Source organism: Lepisma saccharinum, chromosome 13 (genome assembly GCF_977018435.1).
Source record: "Lepisma saccharinum chromosome 13, izLepSacc3.1, whole genome shotgun sequence".
Classification (NCBI taxonomy): domain Eukaryota; kingdom Metazoa; phylum Arthropoda; class Insecta; order Zygentoma; family Lepismatidae; genus Lepisma; species Lepisma saccharinum.
This window is the reverse complement of record NC_139241.1, coordinates 62,814,414-62,842,287: the sequence shown is the minus strand read 5'-3', so window position 1 is coordinate 62,842,287 and position 27,874 is coordinate 62,814,414. Positions and strand designations below refer to the sequence as shown.

General features: G+C 38.6%; 1 protein-coding gene across 2 annotated transcripts; it reads left to right on the top strand.

Annotated features, from left to right (window-relative positions):
* Positions 1-256: 256 nt before the first annotated feature.
* LOC145997363 (uncharacterized) lies at positions 257-23,979 on the top strand. Of its 2 annotated transcripts, none has more exons than XM_083134323.1 (3): positions 257-457; positions 3,447-4,285; positions 21,495-23,979. In XM_083134323.1, the coding sequence occupies exons 2-3, from the start codon at positions 3,471-3,473 to the stop codon at positions 22,204-22,206; spliced, it is 1,527 nt and encodes a 508-aa protein (XP_082990449.1). In that variant the 5' UTR covers positions 257-457; positions 3,447-3,470; the 3' UTR covers positions 22,207-23,979. The 2 variants fall into 2 exon arrangements, with proteins under 2 accessions (XP_082990449.1, XP_082990448.1); XM_083134322.1 differs by lacking the exon at positions 21,495-23,979 and adding an exon at positions 8,494-9,593 and having other exon boundaries at positions 267-457.
* The last annotated feature ends 3,895 nt before the right edge of the window (positions 23,980-27,874 follow it).

Below are 27,874 nucleotides of genomic sequence, written 5' to 3'. Positions count from 1 at the left end.
ACCACTCATCTTGCCATGTTCCGTTTGTACTCACAAAATCAAATAACCATTTTATAACCTAAAAATTCCTCATCTTTTACAAATCTCAGAAATGTTAAGCCAGCAGGACATTTTTTTATATAGCAAAGAAGACGCCCACAATTTAACAACTGTCTTTACTATGTATATTTGTGTTTTCGTAGTCGCAGAAATACATTTTATGTTCATGTCGATATATATTAACATTTACGAGGTTTGAATCTGTGGTTTAATCTCTGCTATGGAGGTTGGATTTCCCTGCTTTTTTAAAAATTCAGTTTCAATTTAGTTCATATTTATTATATGGTGTTTGCAACATTGGTTGCTGTAATGTAAAGATGAGAACGGAAGAAAGGTTGTTGTTTATTGCATCGGAAATGAGTTTTTCTTGAGTAAGAAGAGTTCTGTCATCGTAATGATAGTCCTTTAAGAGTAAAAGGTAAATGTATGGTTTTCGGTATTATATTTATTGCATATCGCAGAAGTATGTATATTTTTTGTTTGAACTGATTTACTCCTGAAATATTCCTGCTTGGTTGGCAAAAGTGTGCCTTTTACAGTCTTTAAGTTTTCACAGTTTCTCCATTACTATTTATCTTTTCAATAAGTTGTTTGCATATAAGCACTCGTTAAAGTACTGTGCGAAAACGACGTTTGTTCATTACGTGATCAGAATAGAAGACACTGTTGGAAAGACGATTCTTCGCTAATTAAAAGTGCAAAAGCAATCTGATTCAAAAAGCTATTTCCATTTACTTATTTTTTTCCGTACACAGTCGGTTGTATCTCACGAGCTTGTTTTTTTATTACACTGGAACACTTACGTGCATGAATCTGCCAGTGTGATGATTTAGATTTTAGATTAATTATGGGTACCTCAACACAGACTTTTATTGACCCCTCCAATACGGGAACAGAAACACCTTAATAACAAAAACTAAATGAACTATAGAAAATTATAGAGATGAACTCCTTACCAAGTACATTCTAAAATTCATTTAAAAAGTAAAGAAACCACAATTTTGATAATTAAAATTTGGGTAACACTTCGATCTGGTCCCAACAGATTTCTTCATTTTTACAGAAAACCTTAGAGAAACTTATTTACCGTAGTTTCTTCTGTAAAAATGAAGAAAGTGTCTCCGATGTATGAAACTGTTACTGAAGAAACTACTTACGGAATGAGTTTCTGTAGCATTTAGAAGTTCGTGGAGTTATTTTCTTTCATCGTGGAATGTATTTCACCGGGAATTCATGTATTTTTCAACAGAAATATCTTTCCGACGCACAATTGCTGTTGCTTTCATTTCTTTCCACTACGTGAACCAGATGTTGCGTACGTTTGATGACATAACCCCCTGTCAGTGTTTCCAACCATGCCGTTGTTTTGCAAGAAGATGACAATTTTAAGTATGTTTGCCTAACCTAACCTTGCCGTAGGGTTTGTGAGGCTATCCGTGCCTGGTTGGTGGAGCTATCCGTGAATGGTTTGTGGGGCTACACGTGCATGGTTCGTGTGGATTTTTCGGTTGAGGAGGTTGGAAACACTGCATACCCACTGATCTACCACGCTAGTCAAGCTGTCTCGCCATATTGTGTGTTTCGCAAGCGAAAAAGGAAGAACAATAATTACTTGTAATGTGAAAAATTGAATTTATTTTCGTGAAAAAAGCCAAATAACACCTTGAAAAATCTTTCGCAATGCCGAATAGGTAAGTATGAATGCTCAAAATGATGAAATAAACGAGTGAGAGGTGTTGGGACCAGATCGAAGTAGTAATAAACCACGTGTATGGTGGCACTTGTACACATACTTTGACATGAGACGGGACGACACAAAATTCCGCAGAGAATTATTGACCAAGGCACTAGAGCGTCATTAGCCTGCATGGCACCGGTTGTACTACAAGCAAGAAAGGTTGATGTTTGAGTTCGTTTCAAAAAGTCATCCCTTCTTCACCACTGGAGTAGAAATTGAATTCATAACGCAAACAGTTTAATCTCACAAATTTGAAGTAGTTGTAGAAATGGTGGTAACTGTTCTGAATACTCACGTTTTTCACAAGTTTTGTAGGACTTAGTTAGTGCTTTAGAATACTAGAAACGATTGTAGAAGTAAGGTTGAAGATCAGAGAAACTATTTATCACAGTTAAACAGCTTCAGGAAGTATTTTTACTGCAGAAATTATGATTTGAAAAGCAGCAAGCAGCCATTCTTGGTTTACGGTCATGTGTCATATCGGACAGAAAATTCTGGTGGATTTTTATGCAAGGTTTGAAATGGGTTTTGCATTTGGTACCAAATAATATGTGGTCAGTGCTGGAAGCCTTTAGGGACTTTTTAAAATTGTAAGAGCCCTAAGCCTGAACCACATAATCTAGCAGCAAAATCATATAACGATGTTTTATTAACATTAGGAGCCCTAAATCTGGCCTGCCTAAACTTACAAAGCATTTTGCAACATTCGCCTTCAGAGGACCTTGAACAACTGCACCACCTTGAGAATTAATTTGTTTTTAATTGATAGTTTTTAATTTTTTATGTAATATAGAATGTGTTTCAGGGCACAAATAACCAAGGTATTTGATACCAAATATGGCTCGCTTAATTAAATACCGGCCCAAGTTCCTTTTGTTTTATTGCGATTTCAACATGCTATGAATGCAATTTTTACATGGTTTGATTTCTATGTACGTCTGTTCACACATACTGCAGAGTCTTAGCGATTATTTAAGGTTTTGTTCAATATATGCTTTCGTGGTTAGGTTAGGCAGGTTAGGTTTGGTTCCCTTAGCATTAAAATAAAGTTCCTAAATGCATTCTACTAAGGTTCCGATTTACTTCTACATTCATTCCCACGCTTCTATGATATTTACTGTCGCTTATCGACGGAGAATATCTTGTCCATGAGAAGTGCGTAAGGTAATTTTCAAGTTTTTTTTTTTCAACATAAATAACTTTCTTTCGAGTCCAAACAGTGCTCATTACTTTAAGGAAGGTTTAAATTTTCGTGTGACAATGATTTCCAAAATTCTACGATAATTAGTCTTTGTGGTAGGAGAAATCATAAAACAATCGGAACTGTTACCTCTCTGAGAGCTAAAATCAACAGAAAAGATCAAAAACAACATAATATTCATAAACCATGCAAAATGTTCCACTTTCTACCAGGACTACAAAGTGTCAAGAGTACCTCCCTTTGCATCTCACATCAAATGGCGTAGTAGTAGCAGCAGTCTGTATCCGAGATGACAGTAAACGAATGGTTGCTAGCAAACAAATGCATGTGTATCATGATTAGTTCAGGATTAAACAGTAGGAACGTGAGTCACAATGATAACCTTGTCTAGTAAGTTTGTGAGCAGTAGATCTAGTTTGTGTTCATAATGACATCACTCATGATTTCATAGAATTTCTTTCCTTGCAGATCTGGGTTGGTGCAAATGCCAAAATGGATGTGAAGGTTGAACGTTCAGATGATGAGGTCGATGACTGCTCAGTCGTGGATCCATTGGATGTTGAGAATTGCGTGGATTCAGTGAAAAATGAACCGGATTGTGTCCAGTTTATGACAGTGAAAGATAATGACAATGCGAAGGGCAACTCTGTGAGCGATTCCTGTGAGGAATCGTCAGTGACTCAGGAACAGCCATCTGATTCGTCAGTGGCGACGACCGAGTGGATGGACGTGGGTAGCTTTCGCAGAGTTAAAACTGAGCCGGCTGACCCCGAGGACTACATCTGCTCCGGGGAAGTCGATGGAAACTTGCCTGATGCCAGGCTCAGAATTGCAAATATTTATTCTCTGACTGAGAGGTTCGGGGAGAGTGCAACAGTGCGGGTGAAGCAGGAGCCGGTGAGCAATTTTGCCGATGGAGAGGTGGACGACGACTCCATTTCCGAGGAGTACATTTTGGGTGGGAGGTCTGACCACGATCCAATCCAGTGCATCGTTAAAGGTGAACCTCGTCACGTCACTCGTGTTGACTGTGATACGAACAAGGCAAGTACGAGTGTGAACGACGAAGATAGTGATGATGATGATGATGAGGATGAGGGAAGAGTGATGGACGAGGATTACGATGGGGGAAGGGAAACGTATGAGGAGAATGAAAGTGACGTGGAAGGTGAGGTTGGGAGGAACAGTAAAGGGGAGGGCAAGGGAAGTCTTCCGAGGGTGAAAGTCAAGAGAAGAAAGAGCCTTGGCCAAAGGAAAGAGAAAAGCAAGAAGATGAGACTCCACACTAAGGGAAATGTCATGAATAGGTAAGTTTTTTCAATTACTTTTGTAGCAGAATTTATAACTTTGCAAACACCAAGATCACTATTATATTTTTAGATTCACAAAATAAAATTAACCTTTCAGTGGGATGTGTTGGTGCACAACAAAGAACCTATTTTGAAAGTTTCAGATGTAAACTGAATTTGATGTATATAATACAAGGCTGGACAAATGTGAATTATAAATTGTTCGTGGTTCAACTATCAATCATGGTACTTGCAAATGTTAATATTAGGAGAGAGAACCATCCTTTCCTTATGCATTGTTGTAGGAATTTACCCCTGGTACATACCACATTTGTGTTCACTAATCTATTGTAATGGCCACAGGTGCATGCTGAATTCGAATTTTTGTGTTTAAAATTGCCATTTTTCTTCTTCTTCCTTCAACTGTTGTTTGTTATTGGGAGGTAAAATGTATAAATTTCACTCCTGCTAATAGTCCTGTCATTCCACAAAAAGATTTAATATCTCTACAATAATTATTTCTCTTGCTATGAGTTTTTTTTTCTACATTTGTACATTGCAATAAGTTTGAAATCGTCGGCAAGAAAAGCTCCCATCCACAGAGGCTAACATCCAGGGAGACTATGGTTTGCTAAAGGTTGTTAAAGTCCTCCAAAAATTACAAATGCTAAGAGCATCAAGTCTAAGTCTAAACTGCCTGTGACAAACCATTGTCAGCACCGTGAAACATAACCAGCCAAATGTACTCGAAATGTATGAAAACTAATACTCCCATCAACTGGGAAGATGGTAGTTGGAGAACAAGAAAACTGTTACAAGATCTAGAAGTATGGATTCTGCTTTCACTATGCTTCCAGCATGATCTGAAGGGGACAAATGATGACAGATATTTACTTCTTTTTCAAGCAGGTGCAGAAACATTTCTGCTAACTGTCTTCCTAATTAGGATATCATAAAAAATGTATACCTTTGTGACACCTTTCCTATTCTCAGGGATACATAAGACCTATTCTCCAAAATATGTATTACTGTATCCAAAGTAAAGAATAAAGAAAAACTTCTAAAACAAACAAAGAATGTACATGATATTTCAAAGTTTCATTCAAATGTGGAATATTTAATAGTGACCTTTGTGTAGTCGTTGGCAAAGTAGCTCAAACTCTGGCATTAAATCTAATTTTGTGAGTAATGCATAATTAGCATAGGATTTGCATGGTTGTTTTGAATGTGAATTGTAGGTTTCAACAGACATTGAATCTTGGGTTCTTTTAGTTAACGGTGCCCGCAGGATATTTTCTCAGGGCGACAGAGCAAGATTTCATAGTGTGCCCCTCAGCTGTAGACTTATATTTTACCTATTATTATTATTATTATTATTTTAAAATTGAAAATGAGTGAAAATATCTTGGTGCTGTTGACAAATTCCAAATTGAGTCCACTATTTATATAGAAACTGGATTCGCCTTGCTTACTTTCCTTAAGCATCTATCACTTTGGACTGATTCCATGTCAAATCACCCAGGCCATGATACACACTGTCCATTGGTGTAGGGGCTATCCATGAGGAAAGAAAAACATATCGAATGGCAGAATTGATTGTGGAGCTCCAGCTCGGCAACTTCCGGTTTACTGTAATGAGCAACTAGGAAGTAAAAAGATTGTAGCCTGCATATTTCATAAAAGGTATTTTTTTCTGCACAGCACTTAATGCACATAAATCTTTGGATGCCTATATTTATCTTTTAGAAAAAAAGTGGGAGATGTACAGACACCAAAAAATGGAAAAAGAAGTTGTTGTTTTCTTAGGGTGTGTGTGCAGGATGCGGTAATGCACATTTGGTGGTTTGGTTCCCATTTGAACGTAGCAATACAAAACACTGTTTGTTAATTTAAGTCAATTTTCTACTATTTGTGTTAATCATGACGATGAAGATGAATAATAAACTAGAAAAATGAATGATGGGAAAAACACAATGCCTGATCAGTGTTCAAACATAGAACCCCTTCACTATCAATGTTGCAGAGATTACCATATGCAAAAGACAAAAAATAATAATTAGCTATACCCCCACTTAATGTTCTCGTTACACAATTTTTTTTTCTGGTTACACAAAAAATTGATGTGTTCTTCAAGAACATAACGTATAACCTAGCTGACTATGACCGAGCATCTTTTGAAATGAAATGTAATATTTTTGCTTATATCACTAGAACAGAAAGATAAAATCAAGATTTGAATTATTTCACTTTTACTTTTAATGAAGTGGTTACTAACTTAATGAAGTGGTTACTAGGGGGTCCTGGGACAGGATCAGGATGGGAAATTTTGAAAATCCTGACATTCAAGATGGTAAAAAAATTATTTCCAGACTAAATGAAGAGATTTTTGAGATGTTCAAATTACACGACTTTGAAAAAGTTTAATTATACACACAATTTCACCCTTAGGTGACGATTGATTTTGCATTTCTCGAATATGAACTGCTAATTTCAATAAATTGTGAATGCTTATAGTAATAAAAAAAACATGTAGGGAATAAACCACTTGTAAACACTATTATTTAGATTTTCCTGAAGTCAGGATCAGGATAAATTTCCTTTCTGGTCCTGACTTTTTAGGTTCCTGTACATCCGTTGTGTCTAATGCTGCTAGTGGGCTTCCAATTTTCACTCCTGACAGCTTGAATGCAATATTTTTTGCACTCTAGATCTCTTGGAGATGGATGAAGAGAGATCTGTGAAGGATTATTTAACCCTGATCGTAGTTTACATCCTACTGCTTCACATCCATTCGTTCTTTTCCTATATGACACAATCTTAACTCTCTTTAGCGGCATGTTGTGAGCCTACAAACTGTAAGTTGTTCCGCTACAACTATGGCGTCAGCACGAAGACAATTCCTTCCGGTGGATAGCCCCTGTAGGAGAATGTTCTGAATTGACATTGATGTATTTTTTCCCAGTTAATATTTTCCTCTGGACTTTGAATTGTTGTTCCAATTCAGACAAAGACCCTTGGTTCTGAGTGTACAATTGTTAATGTATTTTAACTTTTGACCACACCAGTTACAATCTCTTTCTATATATTCATCATTTATCAAAGTTATAATGATTTTAGATTGCAAATGTGCTTTGCATTGTTCTTGATAAGAAGTTTAGGTATTTGCACTAATATTCTTTATATTTAAAAAAAAAAAATATTTGTTAACGTAAATGAACTTTCGTTGGAGTTAAAGGGGGCCATGTTGTCATGCTAGATGAAATGTTTGAATAGACTCAGTGCTGCTGCACATATTTAATTTTAAAATCCTTTCAAACTAAAGATGAAATGTGGCAATCACTTCCTTGTCTACTACATCCTAAACAGTAGAGAAAGAGAATCTTAGATCATGAGATGGGTGAAGTCACTTTTGCTTGTAATGAGGACAAAGTTGTATCTCGAGGAGAATATTTCTTAAATTTTTTTGCAATTATAACAATTTGTTTAATGTATCTTACAGTTTAATATTTTTGAATGTTTTGTTGCAGCTATTTGGAATGCCAGCTAAATTTTAAGATCTGTGAAGAAATTTCACAAAGTATCAACTTGTAATTTTTAGGTGTCAAAAATTCCTGCTTAATTGCTGGAATGCAATTCATTTCCAGTCAGGATTAGGTATATATTTTTTAAAAATTCTAAAATAGAGACATTTCATATTCTGGATCCATGTTGAATCCAAAATTGCAAATTGAGAGAAAATTGTATTACTTGTATCAGAAAGTGGAATGCCCATATTTCGGATTAACTTGTGGAGAATTGTTTAGTATATGTTGTGTGAGAGATTGATGAACAAAGTAAAAATGCAACAAAAGATGTTCATTATAAAGTTAATATGATCCTTAATGTGATATCTGGAATATTGGATTTAGTTTCATCTGGATGTGACTTCAGTGTGCCCAATGAAATATACTCTTGTGCTCAACATTTGTGAAATATAACTTCATTCAAAAATATAGAGAAAATGCAGAAATAAATCAGAGAGATTCAGAGAAAATCTGGTTAAGTATATTTTCCTGTGGCAAGTAGTGCATATGGTCTGTCTCACTGCGTCCCTTCTTCATTACACGGTGTGGGGTTAAAATTACAAAGGTTGCACTGAATATTGCATGGCACAATGTCAGTTCCGATAGTTCATTCACTTGTAATACAGACATGCTGCTCGACTAACTAGTGATTTTCTCTTGCAGCTGTGGATTGGCTGACGTGTTGGTGGTTGATATTGGTGATTCAGACTCCTCAAATTTCCTGAGGGAGGTGGACTGCAGCGATTCCGATGAGAGCATCGATAACATGAAAGATGCCCTCACGGATGCAGACATTGAAAACAGGCGCAAGTGGAAAAGAGTGGAGAAGGTGACCCAGTGCACGACTTGCTCCAGGAAAATATTTAACGCTGCCTTCGACTGCGGTTCTGCTGAAACCTATCAATGCAGCGTCTGCATCTACGAACACTTCGAAAAGTCTCATAACAAAAAGGAGTCCGCACAGCAAGCTACCTCGTGCACGATATGGAAGTGTAGCGAGTGCGAAAAGCTGTTCCCCTCGTTTCCGGACTTTCAAAAGCACTCTGCGACCCACGCGAAGCAAAATTTGTACAAGTGCTCCATGTGCAACGTGTTGTTCTCCGACCTCAATAGCCTCGTTCAGCACTCTATGACTCACGAAGAGAAGAACACGTACAGATGCGGCCTGTGCAACAAGGAGGTCACGGGACTCAAGTGTTTGAAAGACCACATGACGCAGCAGCATGCTCAGCTCGGGTGCAACATGTGCTCAGAATCGTTTTCTTCCGCAGAAGAGCTGAGCATACACCTGTCGCTTCACACTAAATCTAACATCCTCAAGTGCTGCTCATGCAACAAAACGTTCAATTACAATTCGTTTAGCTCAAATCATAAAGACTTCACTTGCATTACGTGTACATTCAAAAAGCAGAGGGCTAAATAAAATGTACCCACGTTCAAAGTGATTTGTTTTTCTGTTTTTAAACACAATGCTGACATATTTTTGATTGGAAAAATATACCTTTGGACAGTATTGATATTTATGTTCCCTATAGTTTCTGTTAATTGTGGCTCCCAATGTACAAAAACAACTGAAATTATATTGAAAGTAAATAATTATCATGATATTTAGTTATTTAATACTGATATTTAAGCAATATGGCTGTGGATTATTGTATGTTCGAAACATGATTGTCTGGAGCGGGTGGAGGAGACATGGCTAGTGTCCTGTATCAGGGAGAAAACTCCTTCTAGAATTCTGGATTAAATATTTTTCCCAAAGGGTACAAATGTGTTTTGATTAGATAGCATAAAGCATAGGAGATATGGAATGACCTAATAAAATATACATTGCTCATGCTAAGTGGCCGCGGTGGCTCAGTCGGTAACGCGTCTGACTACCATGCTAAAGGTCCCGGGTTCGATCCCCGGCCGGTTCAAATCCGGGAACTTTTCTAACGGTGGAAGCGGCCCCGGCGCCCACCCAGCGTCGAATAACATGGGTACCTGGGGGAAACCCTGGGGGGTAAAGGCGGTCAGGGACGTGATGCTGATCACATCACCCCCACTCACGACCGGATCAAGAAAGTGTGGGGCGTTACTCCCACACCCCCTATACGCCTTCATGGCGTGGTGCTATGCACAGGGGAACACTTTTTTTTACCTTTTTACCATGCTAAGAACAGAAACAAATGTGTTAATTTTCTCTGCGTTCATGGATTAAGATTAAATTATTCTGCACGTTTTTTTTATCTAGAAAATACTAGTCAAAAAGTGTGTGTGTGTTTTTAAGAAAATGTAAATTATTGCTTTAAATACGTGTGATGGCCAACAATAGTTTGAGAAAACTTTTAAAAATATCCCAATAGAGTTTGTAATACTCCAAATAATTAGTGAGCTACAAGTCTCAGTGGGTTTTATCTAGAGTTGGAAGTGGTTGAAAAAAAACTGGCTTTTTTTTTAAAAAAAAAACTAATTTTTCTGTGATCTTTTTAGCTGGGCTTTTTTGGGCTTTCCCCCCAAAGTATTTCAAATCAATTAAAATACATAACTTGCAGTGGTGTGGCATGACTTTTTCAAAAGTTTAACCGGCCATCAGATGTTATCATCTCCACCCCACCCCTCCCCCCCAAGAATATGCCTTCGATCTAAATTGTTGTTCATATCATTTTTTTTGTGCAATTTACTCAGTGATTTAGCCACAATCACTCCTAGAAAGAACTATCACTCATGAGAGAGTTACAGCGAAAATCCAGTGAATTGGTGGTCATGCTTTGCGAATTCTTCATCTCCGTTTCTTTGCAAAGAAGTGGAAAGGGGAAGAAGAACCACACATTTCTCGGGACAGTTTGTTGTGCGGTGAGCAGACGACAGAATTCCACTCCTCCAGCGGTGGAAGGAAAGTCCATCTGTATGTACTACTGTTGCCAACTTAGTTCTTTGGAGCAAAGTTTGTCCATATCACAAATCACACCAAGTACTTATCTTTTCATCTATTACATAAAGGGTCTCAGTTGTAGTTAAATCCAACCTTGTCTTTGCAGTCTAGCTCTAGTTGCTTCAGAGAAATAGTATCCCCGTTTTAGGCAGGATTTAGCTCTTTCCTGCCTATCCAATGTGACAACACTGGCCTGAGTCTGGCAGGCCTGACTGGTAACTGGGCCCTTGAATAACCCCATAGCACACTTGTCCCAAAGTCTTTCCTTGCTCTTCCCTTGCATTGGCACCCTCTCCTCGTTACCTATTCAGGGTAGCAGAATGGCCTGCCTCTTCGCTTTTGTCGGCTGCAGAAGAAAATGTCCTCTGCAATATACACTCGACTGCGATGCTGTCGGTTAACGTATTTAACAATGTTATTTTATTGAAACTACTTTTTAATTCCTTTACCTTACTGCGGTAACACCTCTGATTACTTGGCTGCATTTTTCTTATTTCACAGCCTTCATTTATCCCTCTACTTTATAAAGATTCCCTCTACTTTATAAAAGATGCCCATATCTAAATTTAAAGTACAACTTTCAACATGGAATTCATAGCTAGAGATAAACAGTTTGCAAGAATGACTTGCTTTTTTGAATGGATAGTTTTTCCCAAAAGTTATAAAACAAATTTCAGTATATTTTTAAATACATCTACATAGTATTTACACACACTCACATAACATGACTTTGTTAAGTCCACTTTATGCATAATTTAGCCATCGGGACTGGACCTACAGTTTAAAGTGGGATCCAAACCATGCGCAATTTGCCTCCACCGGGTATCGAACCTGGGATTTCTTGATTACAAGGCCACGATGTTACCACTATGCCATGGGGGAGGCACTTTTCAATATTTGGTTTTACACATAAAGGAAAAGAAGAAGAAGAAATCTTGCTACATCTTTTAACGCACTTAATCAAATGTATCCTTGATACAGTTTGTTCTTAAAGTATGTCTATAAACGAAAATCTAGTATCAAACTCCTTTACATTTGTATTATTTTCTTGTAGTTTACGGTTATTACAAGCATAAGAAAACAGTTTTTCTTTGTGACGTTTCAGGAGAACACACGCTCCTTTCATCAGACATTTATTTTCATTTTGACTAAAGATACAGTTATAACAATGGTTAGTAATTTTTAAACAAAAAGAATCCGTTATATAATGAATGTTGTCAATGTTACATTGTTGTAATATAGCAACTTAACTGTGAAAAAAAGCAGTCTGTTGTATTTTTATTTGAGACTTTTTAAATTATGAATCCAAAATATCATCAGGCAATTCAAATTCATAATTTAAAAAGTCTCAAATAAAAATACAACAGACTGCTTTTTTTCACAGTTAAGTTGCTATATTACAACAATGTAACATTGACAACATTCATTATATAACGGATTCTTTTTGTTTAAAAATTACTAACCATTGTTATAACTGTATCTTTAGTCAAAATGAAAATAAATGTCTGATGAAAGGAGCGTGTGTTCTCCTGAAACGTCACAAAGAAAAACTGTTTTCTTATGCTTGTAATAACCGTAAACTACAAGAAAATAATTCTATAATGCAAGCAATGCGTACATACAAGAAAAACTATTTTACATTTGTATTTGGCCTAAAATATTTGTATTCTGGCTTTGAAGTGTATTAAGTATAATTGGACTTACGGGCCACTAAACTTGGTCATGGAACAATTTTGGCCACTTAGCATAAACCTGAAAACTTCTGAGAATTGAATGTAAACAATAAGCACCAAGCTGTATGCCGTGTGACAGCCTTTGTCAGTAAGTGACTGTGTGTTTCTGATTGTTGGGTCAGGAGGGGAGGGGATATTGATTCTTTTCCTGTTACTTTGGACCATAATACTCAACTTACAATTGCATGTTTAGCTCTAGCACCTTCTCCAACAGCATTTTGCCGACCACTGTGGCAGAGTGGTTAGCAAAGCATGCTACGACACCAGGGATTCTGGGTAGGACGTTGTTTGTGCATGATCATCATATCGTCACGACTTGGCAGAAAAGTGACGTAGAATGACCTAATTCAATCAGCCCTACAGAATTTTGGATCTTCTCTTTGTTCCAAATTTTTGGATCTCCCCCGTCCTTGGAAGGCAAGGATTATATTGAGATCACATGGCTTTGAAGGACAGTGTCAAAGAAGATTTATGCAGGCTACTACTTATACATAAAATATTAAAATATTAATCAGAAATTTGCTTTTCATGAACTGGATCTAACATTCTTTTTTGTTATTCAATAAATATTCAATTCTTTGTCTTTTTTAAATTAAACTATACTGTTGTTGTGGGGAGAATTCACACCAAAGAGAGACACGACATGTGACATGCAACACGTGTTGCTTGGAAGCAAACTCACAGTTCGAACGTTTCGAACCAGATAGATACGGCAAGCCTGCATGTGTTGCATGTCGCTTACGTGTGTCTCGGACTGGACCAATACCGTGCATCGTGTCACTTCAGTTTGTGTTCACATATGTGCAGCGAATACTTCATTCCAACGAGCTATATTTAGACTCTAAAAGAGAGCCCAACTGGGATCGTGTTTGAAACTCTTAATTTGTTGATATAATAAAGTATTGATATGTACAATGTTTTAACATTTTAAGATTTAAACACAACGTTCTTTTTGCTTTATCAAGTTTTTTATGAAGTTATCGGTTGTAATTTGCTTTCAACATCATGTAAAGGGGCCGTGTTTTGGCCCTTTACGACGTGCCTGCTTTTATTTTAAAAAGCCAGCATATGGAGGCACTTGAGTCCACAATAGAGCAGTCAACATGGTAAAGTACCTGATACCGTGCCCTCGTATCAACTATACTGAGCTGTGAAAGGTTCTAACGAAAGTGGTTGACAACTATCATAATCCCAATATCATATTTGAGTTGTGAGTTTTCGTTTTTTTAAGTTCATTTTATAAACAAGTATACTTATTAAGACTGGACCTACAGTTTAAATTGGGACCCGCACCACTATGTGCCTCCACCGGTTATCGAACCCGGGATCAAGGAGACGACGTTACCACTTCATTCATATTTTTAAATTTGTCAACAATCCTACACATAATCAAACTATTATTACTGTTTATGATTATGCCAGAACTTATTTATCAGTATTACATTTGATTAATTCATGCATAAAATCTTAAATACTGCAAAGGTATTTGTGAGGAAAATTCTTGTGCTAAGGGCATTGACTTAAAAAAATACCGGGACATGGTTTATTCAGGCTGGAAAGTCTAGCGTATACAGTTTGAGGTCCGTGCATATTATTTCTCAGTTATCTCATGCACAACATGCCTCTCCCGAGTTTTAATAACTTGCACAAATTTTACAATGCGATTTACATATAACAATGTCTCTTGTTACGTTGTTTTTGGGTGACTAATAAACTGATTTATGCAATTATATCTGTACCATCATGCGAACTGTCCAAAGAATCAAGTGTCGCTTGTCGCATTACGCATGCACTTTGTCTCTTCGGTGTGAAACTCTCATGTTGCATGTCACGTGTCTCTTCAGTGTGAATTCTCCCTTATGCAAATTTTGGTTGTCTTAAGCACATAAGCAAGATAATGAGTATGTACTGTTATATCTCTATTCTTATACCTTCTTTTTACGTATTCATGTAATAATAACAGTACAGTATTAATTAATTTATGCATTATGAATAGACCTATGGATTATATTAATATATTAATTTTATTTGTATAAATCATTCAATCAAGAATGTGGCCAATTTCCAACAACAGTACTTGCATTTATAAGTAACTTTGTGCTCTGAATCTCCCTTGTAGTAGCATACTGATCTTAAGTATTAAATGGGGTATGTATGCACGTAGTTCTGCTTATATATTGTGAACAGTAAACTTTTTAATTGTCGTGAAACATCTAATAATTTAATATTAGCATTTACTTTATTTTTTTGTGACATCATAGGAATGCAACTTGAGTATAACCAAATCATTTTATTTCTAAAAGGTCAATCATATGACGACATAAACACATGAAAGTTTGTATTAAGTTCATTTTATGCTCAGATAGGCTAATCAGGACTGGACCTACAGTTTTAAAATAGAATCTGAATCGCTATGCAATATGTCTCCACTGAGGATCACACCTGGTACCCCCTGATTATAAGACAGTGTTACCATTATGCCATGAAGGCGTATAGAGGGTGTGGGGGTAATGCCCCACACTTTCTTGATCTGGTCATGAGTGGGTGTGATGTGATCAGCATCACACCCCTGACCACCTTTATCTCTCAGGGTGTTATTCGACGCTGGGTGGGCGCCGGGCCAGCTTCCAACATTAGAGAAGTTCCCGGATTTGAACCGGCTGGGGATCGAACCCGGAACCTTTAGCATGGTAGTCAGACATGTTACCAACTGAGCCAAACTCACATATGGCAAAAACAATTTAGTAACTAGCAGAACTGGCCAATGTGTGTCTCTTGGATGTAAAATTATTTAGGTAGTTCCAAAATATGACTTAATGAACCTTTAAAACTCTTAACTGACACTGCAAGTGAAATAGCTTAGCCGTAATTAGTAAAAAGCCAAAATTTCAGTTTCTTTTAATAAAGCCAGCTTTTTATTGAAAAACCCCTGTCCATTCAAAAAAGCCAGAATTTTTGCAACTTTAGTCTTATCAGACAATTTTTCTTAAATCATGCTAAAAATATATTAATTACAGAAAAAACAAGTACGTCGTGGGCCAAAAGTCACTATCAGATACTACTTACAATGCAAGAATATATTATTCGCAAGCAAAATTGATGTATAATGTTGTAATGGATTGAAAGGAATGTTTATTCTTCTCACATATGTTGTTTGATAATAGAAGTCAGTCAATCCAAATACTGTGGTTAGGAGTCAGGTTTCTTGGTAGAGAAGTCTCAAATAACCAAATGCTGCAGTTAATAGCCATGTTGTGGCTGCATGAGTTCAGTTTCCTGCCTTGTGTTTCTTTAATGTATCTTGTTCAGGCCAATACAGTTTCTGCATTGATTACTTCATTGTTCTTTCACAGTAATATCATAAATATCTTGACTTTTGGCCTACCCTACGCATAATTCCAAAACATGAACGGCCTGCTAGAAGACACATCGGAAGAAATGGTTAACGGGGAATGGATAAGATGATGATATCAGCTGATAGATAATATAAAATTAAGTGGACCCTATGTTGACATGAAGCATAACGTGCAAGATCGGAATACCTGGAGGTTTCACCGAAAAACCTTGTTATTGACTCCTTCAGTGTGGAATTTTATAAAATAATAAATATGGTGTAATGTAAAAATTTGCAAATAAACGTCAAAACATCGACTGAAAAATCATGAGTGACTTGCCCGTAATACACACGGTAAACCAACAGTGACAGGTACAAAACAGGTCACTAATATATGGTAGGCTCTCCTTTGGCTTTCTTTAATGCAGCCAATCGTTCAGGCATGCTTGCAACAAGGGTACAGTAAATTTCGACCTAGACTTCATGAAACAAAACCTGGGCGATCTGTTCTATGAGTTCCAGCCTTCTCGAAAATGTCTTGATGCACAGTTTTCTACCCATGACTGCCCACAGATTTTCAATGAAATTCATATCTGGGGAGTTACGTGGCCAACGGAGTCTCGGAATATCCATGTTCATGAACCACTGATTAACTCGTGATCGATGACATGATGCATTGTCATCCTGGTAGATGTACTAGTCCATATTTGCCACAGAAAAGTGGTATCTGGCTGTTACCAGTACTTTGTGCCGTAGAATTAATTATTGTACAATAATTAACAACTTTACGCTGGGAGGAACCAGGCAACGTAGATGTCTACTGTGTTTCAAAGGCAACAGATCCCGTTGCGGTATCACTGGCAGAGATGATTCCACACAGGTAAAACAGCGATAGCGAAAAATCAGGCGAGGCCAGGCCGGCTCGGTAGCTCAGTGGTTAGAGCAATGGCATGGTATGCCAGAGACCTGGGTTTGAATCCTGGTAGAGCCTGCATTTTTCGCTGAAAATTTGTACGTAGTACTTCTTCTGTGTGTGCCTAATGTACAATAATCATTTAGAAGTTCCTCGCCTCTTCCTAACCACAACTTCACACCTGCAGCGTTTCCTAGAATTTTAAATTTCTTTGCATCTGATAAAATCACATGTGTCCAGTCAACTTCAGTCCAGCTTCTGTATCGGATCACAAACTTGCATCTTGCTGACCTGTGGCCCTGTGTGAGCTGTGGCTTCCTAAGCATTTTTTTTTGGTAATAACTCCTTCTCGCAATCGAGACACTAGTGGTATGACTGAGATCAATTCCAACGTTCGTTCGCAGAAGATGCAATTTGGCGGGTACTCGGTCCTCGATCTGTCAATGCTGCTGTTCTTATTTTCCGATCTGCCCTAGGTGACGTTTTCTTCCTTCTGCTACAACGATGTTGGCAAGAAAATTTGTAATGTTCATTCTCTTTTTTATTAACTCTTGCTTGCTCTTGAATGATGAATTTTCAGAACTCCACCACTCTGTATCAGGAATTTGCCTTCATTATGCAAAGCAAGGATTTGCCCTTGCTTATGAGGTGAAATGTCACATTTTTTAACCATTTTGCTCGTTCACACTTTCAGACAACAATACTATCACGTCACACTGTCGAAACAATACAAAGTCTCTGCATAAACAATAAGAAGTCACCATGCAGTCAGCACCATCTGGATTGTGTAGTAACAATACAGAAACAAATGACAAGCACTGCTCATGGGCAAAGACATCCCAGATAACCCAACAGTATTCTGCTTTCATTTGCTTTTTATACGGCGACGTTACATACTAATATTCTATGAAAATTGCTGTGAGGATGATGTGTCACTATTATTTCTTTACAAACTGTACATGTGGCATTTATTGTTACGAGGACATATCAAAAAGTTTCGAGACTAGTTCTGTAACATGCCAACAGATGGCAGCGCAAGGCTGCACGCACAGGCACAGGGAGCACCAACCTTCATAAGTCAGTGTGCCAAGAGACATCGTCCTGTGTACATCGTGAGCTGTGCAGCTGGTGCTCTTCTGACCACGTGCCACGTGATTTGCCACGTCTGCGATTTCATCATGGACAGCAAGTTAGAACAACGAGCGAACTTGAAATTCTGTGTGAAACTTGTCAAATCCACCACAGAGATGCTTGACATGATTCGGCAAGTGTACGGCAATGCTGCAATGAGTCTTGCGAGGTGTTTTGAGTGGCACACGTGCTTCAAGAGTGGAAGAACATCACTTGAAGACGACGAGAGATCAGGACGAGCACAACACCCAAAAATGTCGAAACCATTCGACAACTTGTGCATGAGGATCATCAGAGAACAATCCACAACATTGCTGCCATTGTCGGTGTGTCATACGGAACAGTGCAGGCAATTCTCACGTGTGATTTGAACATGCGCCGTGTTGCTGCCAAGTTCGTCCCCAGGCTGCAGACCCAGGAGCAGAAGGAACACCACGTCCAAGTCTGCCAAGAACTCCGTCAGCATGCAGTCTTCCAGTGATGTTCTTCAACTCTTGAAGCGCGCGTGTCTCTGTGGCAGATTTGCCCAGTTTCACACAGAATTTCGCGTTTTCTCTGTTCTACCTTGCTGTCCTTGATGAAATCGCAGACGTGGTAACGCACGTGGTGAGAAGAGCACCAGCTGCACAGCTCACGATGTACACAGGATGATGTCTCTTGACACACTGACTTATGAAGGTTGGTGCTCCCTGTGCCTGTGCGTGCTGCCATCTGTTGGCATGTTACAGAACTAGTCTCAACTTTTTGATACGTCCTCGCATGTTACAGCACATTCCACTTAAGTCATCCAATCACCTCTTTTCTCTACAGTATCACAGTCGCTGACATCCTTCACCACTGATAGCTTTCTCTTCACTGCATTCACCGCCACTAATGAAGAGCATTGAATGAATGAGTTCAGCATCTTCTTCCGGAGCCTTACTACCACATCATCAGTGTTGAGACAGAGAAAGGTGCTTAGAACTGCACGCTTAATCATTTCCAAGAAAATAAATTACTTTGCCTGCATGAATCTCAGAGATACTACACGACTGATGTAGGGTTAATCATCTTTGCAGATAATTGGTTACCAGTGTAGCTGGAGAAGACTGAACCACACTGGTCAATTATCTTTTTGATAGATTAGACCATGCTGTACCCTACACAGTGGCACACACAGACTACAACTCCCTCTGAAACTTTGAGAAAATCAACATTTTAAAAGAAAAGCAGTGAAGAACTCAGAAAAATTCAGAGTGGTAAATGCAACTCCTCCTCAAAATGACCCCCTATTGCCATTTTCGAGAGAAGAAATCAGTGACGTGCGGTGATGTTGACACTTGGGGTAACAATCTGTGGTGTGCCCAAACGAGGTTCGTGAGGGTCATAATCCCCCCTCTTTCCTTTAGGGCCCAGTATTCCTAAAAATAGAACGTCAAAGAAAGGAGAGGATTGCAAAATGAGGAAGGACTACTGAAAAGAAGCACACGTTAATCCCACCCACTTTTGCAAATCCAAAACATGTTGATTTGGCTATTAAACCAGAGATCCTGGGTTCGAACCCTGACCTTGGCATGGGTGTTATTTGTGTTTGTCCCTTCATCAATTTTATCGTATCATCTTGACGATTAGCCAAAAGTGTAGGAAAAGCGAAGTAAAACAAACCAAATCAAACAATCAATCAATGATTCAATTTGATTTATGCTACTTAGCGTCGCTGACACATTTGGTTAATTGCGAAGATGATACAATATAATTAATGAAGAGACAAACACAAATAACACTCATGCCGAGGTCGGGGTTCGAACCTGTAACTCCTGGTGTCATAGCATGCAGTGATAACCATTCCCCCGCGGTTGGTTGATTTGGTGTTTAAGTCCACTTTATGTACATAAAAACTAATTTCGACTGGACCTACAGTTTAAAGTGGGATCCTAACCACTATGTGCCTCCACCGGGTACCGATCTAGGGCCACTTGCACTCCTCCACGGAGGTCGGCTGACAACAAAGCTGAGTGCAAAGCTCTAACTATTCGGATACGTGGGTATCGGTAAATAAACTGCATATTTACTCAGTGGTATGTAAATTTCAATTGGATTTTTGAAACACCATATTTGTATATGATTAACGTTTTTCAAAAAAAAATTGCATTGCTTGATTTCCCTAATTTCTCCATCTCACGATCTCGTTACTGAAGGATCCAGGCTCGAGCCCTGGCCTATGCATGAGTGTTTCTTTGTAACCACTCTTCATCCATTTAATTTAATCAACATTCATCGTCATGGCAGAACTTAGGTAAAGTTATGGAAAAGCAACGCTAAAGAAAGGGGGAAAAATACAAATGATTTCCTCCCAGTGCATCTGCAGGGCACTGTGAAATCAGGAGTCCAGAGTTCTCTGTTTATGATTGTCCCTCGTGACTTCCATAAGCTCATTAGCTACTTATCGCGATTAAATCTATACAGCTAGAAAAAGCGATGGGAGGTGGCAAAAATTCAATATATTACAGGAGATAAACAGGTAATAATACACACTTTTTTCTACTTTCTTCAATGATATTCATTTGGATTTTTGAGTTCTGGGATACATTTTTCATTTCAAATTATTTCATTATTCACTGCAGAGTACAACACATAGGAACAAGAATGCAAGCTCGTCTCGGGTTCGAATCCCGGCCTGAATTGTTCTTTGTGAGGTCCCTTCATCAATTTCATGATCACTCATCCTCATTTTTCATTTTCATTAACCAAATGTGGCAGAAAGGTGAAGTAAAATAAACCAAACCAACAACATCAATTAGAACGTGTGTTTTCCTGCCCAAATTAATACATCCGTAATTATGACTGTTTAGCTTACCCATTTTTTATTGGAGGCCAAATTATTAGTATATTTAAATAAAACACTACTAAAACGAGAGCGAGAGAGAGCGTGAGCAAATATTCGTTATTTGATTATTATATATTTCATATTTGAAAAAAAGAGAAAATAAACCATAACATTTTTGTCTGCACATAATACAAGTAAAACTACATTCCATATTATATATACATATTGTACAACGTTTAAAAGGTTGTTTAAATACAGAGAACATAAGTACTGCAGAAAATTTTCCCCTGAGTTCTTTAGATGAATTACAAAGGAATCGAAGGGAAACCAATCCCCTATCTGTCCTATAGGAGATAGACTGGAGGACCTGAAACCACGGGCTTTCAACCATTGGAGTGAGGAAAGGGAGATACAGGCAGAAATCTTACCTTTCTCTTCGGCCGGTTGTCTATACGTGGATGGTAAGGCAGATGAAGAACCAGCTAGGGTATCCAGCCTTGCCAGCTGATTACATCAAGGGATGAGAAGTGTGTGTAAAGAAGTGTTGCATATGAACTGAGGCTTCAAGACAATAAATATTGTGATTTGAAAATCGTGAGATTGATTGATCTATCTCTGTTAGACTAGCTACTCCCCAGTGCACGTCACTGGAAGAAAGTTCTAAATATACAAAAAATCTTATTCCCCCCCCCCCCCCCTAGAAAACAGCTACTGTTGTACTATCCACCTTTAAAATTCCAGCCTCTCCTGAATCCTGTGTATGCCAGTGACCCTGCATGATGTATCTGGATATACTTTTTGTGACTTTGTTTTTCCTGTTATATTTCTAGTACTTCCAAGTCTGTCCAACCCAAGTTGGTCCTACTCAAGGATAAGAAGGCAGAGAAACCGAAGCGGAGGCCAGAGTTCAACTTGGGGGATGGGAAGTGGGCGATTACGAAGTGCACCTCCTGCAGCATGAACTTCTGCATCCCTGTCGACAAGGAAGAAGTAGTGAGCTACATGTGCAACAAGTGTACTGAGTCGGGAGCCAAAAATCAAATTTACAAATGCAATGTGTGCAAGGCCGTATTTCAAGTACTATCTGCTTTCGAGAATCATATGAAGCAGACGAAATTGAGGTGTGTTCTCTGTGGTAAGCTCTTCTGCTTTAGACAGTCTTTCGAAATGCATGCGGTGCATTGTTACCAGGCACGCTTTGGGTTGGCAAAGAAAGAGGAGAGTAAAGCGAGTGCTGGCAACACTGTTCAGGCTCCTGGTGGCGTTGCTCAAGTTACTGTGAAAAAGGAACCTGTTGGCAATGGCAACCCACTGTTGGAGGTTGAAACAAAATACTGTACCCTCTGTCACCTACAGTTTGGCACCAGTGCAGACTTTGAACAGCACAAAAGCAGCCACATACAGGACGATGTTCTGATGTGCCGCATATGTAAAAAATCATTCAACTTCAAATCGTTCGGCACCATGCAGAAAATGTTTGTATGCTTCGGATGTAGAAAGCAGGTTGCACTCAGTACACGGAGAGGTCCTGCTTTTGTTTAATGGAACATTTATAAAAGATCAGCTTCAGCTCAGAGGAAAGTGTGGATAATGGGACAAAAGTACACAATCAGAATTGGCCCAGAGGGGGTGGGGGTTACAAAGAGGGTATTCACTCCAGTACCCTACACCAGGTTAGACCTGCTTTATATAAAAGCATTGTCCTTGGCATTTTTCTTAACATTTCTGTTACAATCTAATTCTACTGTGTAGAGAAATTTTATACCATTATAATGCCATAGCATATTCCATGACATATTTCAGATAGAATCAGTCTTAATTTTCTAACCAATCAGAAGCAAGCTTTATACCACAAGTACACATGAAATGGCAGCCGAGTGTGATATAAACATTTCTCATTTTTAAAAGCCGATAACTATTCAACTGAGAGGAAAAAAGTTTCCTACAAAATTGTTTTAGGTACAAATTAATGGTGCTGCATAAATACATAAATTATATTTCTTAGACTTTAAATACTGGGTGTACAAAAAAGAATGTCCTAGTTTTGAACCTCTGTAATTTCATACATATTTGGCGTACAACAATGATATACGTATACATTAAACGAAAGAGTAACACTCACAGTTCTTTTGGTTCACAAATGTTCAATATGTGACCCTTTTGTGACCCGGCACACATCCAAACGATAAGATAGCTCTTCCCACACTCTAACAAGCATGTTTGTAGTGATTGAGGTTACAGCTGTTCGTATTCGGCGTCACAATTCTGGTAGATCATTTGGAAGGGGAGGTACGTATACAGCATCTTTAATACAACCAACCCCACAAAAAATCATAAGGGGTCGGATCAGGTGACCTGGGGGGCCATGACAAGCAAGTCCTGTCATTCTTTCCAGTACGACTAATCCAGCAGTCGGGGACCACACCATTTAACCATTCTCGCACACAAGTGTGCCAGTGAGCGGGAGCACCATCTTGCTGTCAGATAAAGTTCTCTTGTTCAGCTGCTAGAAGTTGTGGGAACAACCATTCTTGAAGCTTATCCAGGTAGGTTACCCCTGTCACAGTTTCTTCCGCGATGAAGAATGGCCCATACACTTGACTTCGAGACACTCCACAGAACACATTGAGTTTAGGTGAGTCTCGTTCACATTGCACGAACTCGTGAGGATTTTTGGTACCCCAAATACGAACATTGTGTGTGTGTTAACATGTCCTGAAACATGAAATGTGCATTCATCACTGAAAACAATTCAATGTAAAAATTCATTCTCATCCTCATGCTGCAACACTTCATTTGCGAATTCGAAACGTTTACCAAGGTCGATAGGAAGCAAAGCTTGTAAAAGCTGTAACCGGTATGGACGCATTTGTAGAAGTCTTCGTAAAATAGACCACACTGTCATCACTGGCATTCGTAGTTCTTTGCTGGCCTTGCGAACATATTTCTTTGGACTACGAACGAATGCTTCCTTGACACGTTCAACATTTTCTGCAGAAACTCTTGGCCGACCGGTACTCTTCCCCTTGCACAAACAGCCTGTGGTTTCAAATTGCTTACACCAACGTTGTTCTCCACAAGTGGAGCTTCAACATGGAACTTCGCACGGAAAGCATGCTGCACAGATATCACTGATTCACATTTCGCAAAGTTCAGAACACAGAAGGACTTCTGCTCGGGGTTAGCCATCTCGCCTAATCTATTCCTTTGCTACGCCAGCCCCGCCAGTCCTGCCAGCCTGGAAAACTGAGAACAAATGAACACCAACAAAATTTCAAACATTCAAGTCATGAATTAAAACTGAATGAACACTGTTCACGTCAGGTGCGGTTGGCCCTATAGCGCACAGGATCAGTGAACCCCTAGTAATATATGATAATCACCTCGAGAATGAACAATAAACAATGTCTTTACATTTTCACATTATTTCGCTAAAAATTCTACACAATAAGTCATGTATTTGTGCCCGTAACACGGCGAACTCTCTTGCTGAGAAGAAGAAACCGCGAATCGGTCACCCTGATACAGACCCTCAGTTGAACCCCCACAGGACAGCTCTTGCCATTGTGAAAGCTTCGTGCGGGAGCAGAAGCGCGAGGAGGGTTTAGGAAAAATACATGGAAGATGAGATTGCAGAACCTATGTCTCCACCCAACGGTCATGCGCAGTTCGTTCTCTCGCAGAAGCCGCGGGACAAGGCTCCGTTCTCGCTGCTTCCTCCCTTCCAGTGTTGCTGTGTGGGGTTCAAGTTTGAAGCGCACACATTACATATTCAATCTTCTCTTGTATCATTTTTGCACCGAACTTCTTGGAATAAATGCAAGATTGTGCCAGAGATGGATGAGTGGAAACAAATAGAAGCTGGAATTAGATGTGATGAATTAAAATAAAGGAGATACATTACCAAAATACCTTGTGCATGCATTCAGAGGTTTTCCTTAAAGGTGGAAACACTTCGGGTTCGCGAAAGAGAAAGAATGGCGCGAAGACGTGACTCGCTGTCGCTCGGTGTCAAAGTCTCAAGTTTTTTAGTTTTTGAAGTGCTTGGATACTTGTTGGAAAGTATTAAGTGATGCTGCGAGTGAAACAAGGGATGGACTTTACCTAGGTTATGTCATTTGATGCAGTGTAGGCGTTGCTGTCCGCGCAGGTAAGAAATGACCGATAGAAATGCACATAATTAACGTAAACAAACTTCCTTGTCCACTGAAAAAAAGCATGTGCTGGTCGACCAGCCCCAAATTTGAACAAACCTGTCGCGTATAAATGAAAGGGTCTCAGGTTCGATTTCTAGTATGCGCATGCCATTAGTTGCCATTTCCCTTTAATAAATGTAGGACCAGTTCTGATTAGTCAGCATGGGCATCCGGAAGGGGAAAAGGGGGCCGCCCCCCCCCCCCATGGAAATTGAATGTAAACCAAAAATTATATATTACACGCATATAATTTAATTTCAGTCACAGTAATTTTTGGTAATTATTATAAAAGTGGTGCAGTAACTTCAGACTGAAGGAGTGTTTTTTGCTCCTCCTGGGGAAAAAATATATTACTTGCCCCTACTTGAGGACGTCCATGATATTCCAACAAAACTCAACTTTTTTCATAAAGGCACAATTTATTGTAGTTTCAGCCCTAAATTTATTCGCACACCCCTACTACAAAACCTTATACTCCCAGATAAAAAGAATTCTTGACAAAGCTTTTAAACCCTCCCCCATCCTTTTGTTAGGCGAAGGAAGTATATTTTGCGGAAAGTGAATATATGTCACATCACTTCAGTGAACCCCCGGGTAAATAATGCACGAGCCGCACCTGGTTCACGTATTCTACAAGAAGTTATAACAATTTGAAACTAGTACATTCGTTTTTGTACACACTGTATATTAGTTGTGTAATTGAAACTGCTTAACTCGGCATGGCTTCCATGTGGTATATATTATCTAATGTTTCTGCATGCTTCACATCACAATCACAAATGCTAACCAGCATGTCACATGAAATACTTGTGTATAAAGTATTTTTTTGCTATAAAAGATGGTATAAGATTTTTGGAAGCATTTATGCTAGCAATAATGTTAAAGGAAATGCTTGCATCTAAAGCGAGCCTTAGCCCCATGTGGAAAAATTTAGACAATAATTTTACAGTATCTCCTGATTTCCAAAAGCCATATACTGTATTTGAAAAGTAAGTTACCACACTAAAACATATTCTAAATACTGCATGTGTACTATTCATTGTGATATTTGGAAAATGTCCATGGTGTAGGGAATTCAATTAACTTTGTGCAATGTATAGGGATTTTTACTTATAGCATGCCTACAGGGTTAAAACGTTTGAAACCCCCCCCCCCCCCCTTAAAAATACCACCCTGTAATAATACCATGATTTAGAAATGTAATTTTATTTGATGAAGCCTGAATTCACTGAAGTGTAAGCTGTACAATTTTTTGATAGAAATTGTGTTCTAATGATATTAAAATTACCACTACAATTAATTGTAATAATAATATAACCAGCCCAGTTTTGTAATAAACATATCAGTCCACCTAGGGCCAGCTCTGGAAGTAATGCCTCTTTAATTTCCACACCATAAACAACCTAAGTTTTTAATAAGAACCAGTTTGATAATACATACAATAATCATTACTTCTGTCCACACATTTATAACATAGAAGCCACAGAGATGAGGATTCCTGCTCAGAATGTTCTTTGTTAGCCAACAGATGTATGAATTTTGTCCCAAAAATTAATGTGAGTGTATTTACAAGGGTGTTCGGGGAAGATGTATGTTGATATATACAGTAGCTATATTTGGCAAAATATTTCCAAACACCTCAACAGTCCAAATTTTATCTACCACTTGCAACAAGTTGACAGAATGTTTTTAATCATACAGGGTTATTCAAAATGATGGACTAACTTTCATTCATGTATATTTCCTTATATATACGTGGGTTGTAAATTTAATGTCAGTTTGATCCCATGTCGATGTGTTGAGTGCCAAAAGCGGTTGTTGCAGCGAGTTCTGTTGTGTGTGTGTGCGAGGTTGAAATGAACACCATTTTGTGGACTGCTCTAAAGCATATTTACAAAGGTAGAACAGCGATTGTGGATCAAAATCCAGGTGGCCGTGGCAAAAATGCACGAGAATGTCATCAATACATGCATGAAGCCTACAGCAACAATACCTGGCCAATGGGTAAGTGCATTTCTTGAGGAGGTTTGGATGTGCCAGTGACAAAAACCTGAACTTGAGGAAAATTGCATAATGCTGGGTTTTGCCAGGCCACCTGGATTTTGATCCACAATCGCTGTTCTACCTTTGTAAACATGCTTTAGAGCAGTCCATAAAATGGTGTTCATTTCAACCTCGCACACACACACCAGAACTCACTGCAATGACCACTTTTGGCACTCAACACATCGACATGGGCTCAAACTGACATTGCTCACTGATAGCACATGCACGGTGTTGTCACCTTTTCTTGTCAGTGTTGCCACTTTTAAATTTACATCCCACGTACATTGAATATGAATAATATACGAGTCATTCCATGCCAAATCAACACAGCCCTCAACCTGACCATCTCCGATTTTCATGAAATTTGGTGAGTTGAAACTATGCATGGAACTTATGAACTATGAAAATTTTTAGTCTCGTGTGTCTTGTAATTGTTAAATTATTCAAGGTCAAAGTTCGCATAAATTGCCCTTTTTGAGCCCGCTTAGCTATACTAAATGTGCTGTAACTCTGCCACTATTTTGCCTAGGAAGCTCAAATAAAGCTTATTGTACAGGGAATTGAACAAGCTTTCCAGTGATATATAACAAACCCACCTTTCGATAAAAATATAATTTTGTCACGTGACCTTGTTGACCTTTGACCTTGAATATCTCAAAACATGTCATCACCAAAAATCGTGAAAAAAATATATTTGGTCCCTCATGCCATACTATAAAACATATCAAAAAATCATTCTGGGACTGCAATGGGATCAGAAGATACAAAATAATATGTGTAACTATGTGACTGATAAAAGCCTCATTACATGAACTATGACGAGTCAAAAGTCCTTTAACACCCCATACAAAATGTAAAGGAGTTATCCTGGTCATGAAAGAAATAGGTTAGACACAGGGAGATCCCTAGCTGTGTGTGTCAAGCGCAGGTCCGGCATATTGTTGACCGCCATATTGAATTCAACGCAA

What these genes read in the sequence shown, in the direction of transcription:
- LOC145997363 (XM_083134322.1), top strand. Translation starts at nt 3,471, where the DNA reads ATGGATGTGAAGGTTGAACGTTCAGATGATGAGGTCGATGACTGCTCA. An exon ending in AAGGGAAATGTCATGAATAG is followed by an intron (nt 4,286 to 8,493) that starts GTAAGTTTTTTC and finishes TTTCTCTTGCAG; the next exon opens with CTGTGGATTGGCTGACGTGT.